At 58.4% G+C, this 4,411-nt stretch overlaps 1 protein-coding gene across 1 annotated transcript; it reads right to left on the reverse strand.

The window, feature by feature from the left end:
- Window positions 1–707: 707 nt before the first annotated feature.
- Window positions 708–3,311, reverse strand: LOC134934694 (uncharacterized; the record flags this gene model as incomplete). Its single annotated transcript, XM_063930066.1, has 2 exons — window positions 708–1,553; window positions 2,469–3,311. Coding segments are annotated over 2 exons (1,689 nt in total), but the record flags the coding sequence as incomplete, so codon positions are not given.
- Between the last annotated feature and the right edge of the window lie 1,100 nt (window positions 3,312–4,411).

The following is a 4,411-nucleotide window of genomic DNA, read 5'->3' on the forward strand; positions in this document are numbered from 1 at the left end:
CACGCCGCTAGGGAGCCGGCTAGCCCGGTCCCCCATGAGCGGCGCCTGTCTGGTAGCCTCGCTGCAGCGTCCGGCGGGGAGCCGAGCTGCAGCGCACCCCCCTCGCCGGCTAGCAGCCCGGGACGTCCGTCCCGGCTGCTGCGGCTGGCCACCCGTGCTGGGCTGAGGCGCTGGGAGCAGAGCTCCCGGCCCCCAGCGGCGGCTCTCACATAGAGCACTGCAGCGGGAGCCGAGCTCCCAGCCGCAGCGCTCACCCTTCTCCCCGGCGCGCACACTCCAGTGCGCCCGGGGCTACACTGACCGCTGCCGGGAGCGGAGCTCCCGGACTCCGGCGGTCAGCGGCTGCCTCCTCTCCCCCGGCGCGCACACTCTGCTGAGCGCGCCGGGGGCTGTCCTCCCTGCCGTGGTCTCCGGAGAGGTCTGGGACCACGGCACAACCATAAAATAAATTTTTTATATTAATAAAACACGGCGCCTAGCGCCCACAATACATTTTTAAATCTGGCGCCAAGCGCCCATTGTCTTTAACAAATGGCGCCGGGCACTAGGGATTAACCCCTTCAGTGCCGAGGCGGCCATTTGCCTCGTGGCTGGGGCTCTCCGGCCACACTCCCCCCCCCCCCCCCCCCCCCCCCCCCATTCAAGCGGGTCAACCAGGGACCCATGTCCCAACGATTTGGGTCCTGGTTCCGCAGTCCTTAATGGGGTTACCGGGAGTTCTTTGGGGGTTCAGGCTCCTCCTGCCGTGACAGTCCGTCTGCGTTGCTATGAGCCTTGCCTTGCTTGTGGATAATATGGAAGTCATAAACCTGAAGAGCAAGGCTCCACCGCAACAGTCTGCCGTTTTCCCCCGTGGTGTGTTGGAGCCACCGTAATGGATTGTGGTCCGTTACCACCGTAAAATGGCGGCCATACAAATAGGGCTGAAGCTTCTTCACAGCCCAAACAATAGCCAAACACTCCTTTTCAATTGTGGCATACCCCACCTCCCGCGGTAGCAGCTTTCTGCTCAAATAGGCCACAGGGTGCTCCTGTCCATCCGGCCCCTCCTGGCTCAGTACTGCCCCGAGTCCGTACTGTGACGCATCAGTTTGTACAACAAAGTTTTTACTATAGTCCGGCGCCATCAGTACTGGGGCTTGTACTAGAGCGGTTTTCAACGACTGGAATGCCAACTCACATGCGGTCGTCCAGTCAACTATCTTGGGGAGTTTCTTCTTAGTCAGATCAGTCAGGGGTTTGGCCACAGAACTAAAGTCAGGGACAAAACGTCTGTAGTATCCTGCGATCCCTAAGAAAGCCAGGACCTGTCTCTGGGTTGTGGGCCGGGGCCAGTCGCGGATCGCCTCCACCTTCGCTGGTTCAGGCTTCACCTTACCTCCCCCCACACGGTGCCCCAGGTACTGTACCTCTGTCATCCCCATTTGGCACTTGTCTGCCCTGATGGTCAGACCTGCCCACCGAATCCTCTCTAACACCAACCCCACATGGCCCAGGTGCTCTTCCCAGGTTCGGCTGAAGACAGCAATGTCATCCAAGTAGGCCTGGGCGAACTCTCGGAACCCCTTCAATAGGTCATCGACCACACTCTGGAAGGTGGCTGGCGCATTCTTCATCCCAAATGGCATCGTTTTGAACTCAAACAAGCCAAAGGAGGTGATGAAAGCGGACCGTTCCTGAGCCTCGGGAGTCATTGGTATCTGCCAATACCCCTTGCTCAGGTCGAACGTAGAGATGTACTTCGCCCCAGCCAGCTCGTCTAACAGTGCGTCAATGCGGGGTAGGGGATAGGCGTCGGATTTGGTTACTTCGTTCAACCGGCGGTAGTCTACGCAGAACCTGGTTGTCCGGTCCTTCTTGGGAACCAGTACAACGGAGGCGGCCCAGGGACTGTTGGAGCGCGTGATTACGCCTAGCGCTAACATCTCCTGCACCTCTTGGTAGATACTCGCCTGTGCCTCTGGCGAGACCCGATACGCGGGTTGCCGAATTGGCCTATGCTCACCAGTGTCTACATGATGGGCACGTAGGGAAGTCAGGCCGGGCTTCCTGCTGAACTGGGCCTCAAAGGACTGCAGCACTGACTCCAGCTGCTCCCTCTTGGGGTTACCAAGCTCACTGCTCCAGCTAACTTCCTCTACACCACCCTCACCCTTGGCATCCGCGAGGAGGTCAGGAATGGGATCTTTTCCTGGTTCCTCCATCGGCAGGCAGCACACAGCGGCTACCGACTCCACACGCTCGTGGTATGCCTTCAACATGTTTATATGGTAGGTACGCTGCCTCCTACCATCGCTGTCAAATGACACCACGTAGGTGATGTCGCTTAGGCGTTTTGCGACCGTGTATGGTCCCGCCCAGGCAGCCTGGAGCTTGTTCTGACGTGTGGGCACCAGAACCAGCACCTTCTGCCCTACTCCAAAGACCCGAGCACGCGCGCCCTGGTCATACCAAGTCTTCTGCTTGGTCTGTGCTTCCGCAAGATTCGCTTGCGCTAGTCCCATGAGATTCTCTAACCGATCTCTGAGCTTCAACACATACTCCACCACGGACTCATCCTGGTGGATCAGCTCCCCCTCCCAAGACTCCCGGAACAGGTCAAGAGGTCCACGGACTCTGCGGCCATATAGTAACTCGAAGGGTGAGAATCCGGTTGACTCCTGGGGCACTTCCCGATACGCAAACAGGAGGTGCGGCAGGTATCGCTCCCAGTCTCCTCCCTCCGAAGTCACAAATGCCCGTAGCATCTGCTTCAGAGTGCCATTGAATCTCTCGCAAAGTCCGTTAGTCTGGGGATGATAGGGGGCAGTGCGGAGTTGGCGCACTCCGCACTTCGCCCAGAGACACTGGACCAGATCACTCATGAACTGCGTCCCTTGATCGGTTAGGACCTCACTGGGAAACCCTACTCTACTAAATATGCCTAGCAGAGCGTCCGCTACCTTTTCCGCAGTGATGGCGGACAGAGCCACAGCCTCTGGATACCGGGTAGCATAATCCACCACGGTGAGGATGTACCTCTTCCCCGATCTACTGGGCACAGGTAGGGGACCGACTATGTCCACGGCCACTCGTTGGAAAGGTTCCCCGACTATTGGCAAAGACCTCAGGGGAGCCCGAGCACTGGGGCGACCAAGCCGTTGGCACACATCACAGGACTTACAGTAGGTCCGGACGTCATCCGACACTCCGGGCCAAAAAAAGTTCTGCGTCAGGCGCCTCAGTGTTCGGTCCCTCCCCTGGTGTCCCGCCAAAGGAATTTCATGGGCAACTGACATCAGTTGCTCCCGAAAGCTCCTGGGAACCACCAGTTGAACTTGCTCCCGCACTGGCCTATCCCCTTCTACCTTTGCTACCCGGTACAGTAACCGTTTCCACCAGGTCACGCTCCCTGCCCCCATCCCAGCAAGGCCGCGGCCAGCTTGGCGCCTCATACCTTCCAGGGATGGGTCAGAGAGCTGAGCTTCCCTAAACTCCTGCCTGCGACCCTCACTTTCTCCTAAGTTTGGACACTCTACAGGGGGAATATTGGGATCAGTCAAGTTGGGGTTAGTCATGGTAGGGTCGGTGTAGTCACTCATACTCACCGCCGGAGTTTGCAAACCACTAGGGACAGGAGCATCACTGGGCACCCGCACAGGATTCAACAAACTGGAACCGACATCCTCTGCGTTGCTAGGGGACGTAGGCCCACCAGAGGCAAGGGGCAGATGTGCTGATCTGGCCGCTGTGGTCTTTTCCTCTGGGATGGCTGATGCTGTGGTTGGCGGTTGTTCAGCCGCTGGGGTCTTTTCCTCTGGGCTGGGCGGTGCTGGCAGAGACGATGAAGACTGTAGTCTGGCCGCTTGACTCCGGGTGATGGCGTTCGCGAAGGCAGTAACGATCCCTCCACCGAGATCATTCCCCAAGACGACATCAGTTGGGAGGCCATCCATTACGGCAACATCTCTTAGCTCTTGTCCAGCTCCCCAGTCGAGGTAGACTCTGGCCATGGGCACTTCTCGCTCTAGCCCATCGGCCACTGTAACTTTTGCAGTGCAACCCTGCAGTACGGCAGCAGGGTCGACCAGGTGGGGGCTTACAACGGTTATGGAGGCCCCAGAGTCTCTTAAGCCTTCGCCCTGCAGGGAGCCCACTTGGACCGGCTGCAGGTGTCGCCACATATTTGGTGGGGGCTTCTTAGCCATACAGGTGACTCTTTCCGTGGAGTCCACCTGTTTCGTGCCACACTCCATCGGACTGACTGGAGGGGGTACAGTCTCTGGAAGCTCATCTTCACGGGTTAAGCAAGCAATCCGGGCTCCAGCACTCGGATTTGGGGCACGAGTCTGGGGTGCTTGGGATGCAGGACAGTTCATCCTCAGATGTCCGATCTTCCCACAGCCATAGCACTTTTTGTCCAGGCGTGGCT

Source organism: Pseudophryne corroboree, chromosome 6 (assembly GCF_028390025.1).
Source record: "Pseudophryne corroboree isolate aPseCor3 chromosome 6, aPseCor3.hap2, whole genome shotgun sequence".
Classification (NCBI taxonomy): domain Eukaryota; kingdom Metazoa; phylum Chordata; class Amphibia; order Anura; family Myobatrachidae; genus Pseudophryne; species Pseudophryne corroboree.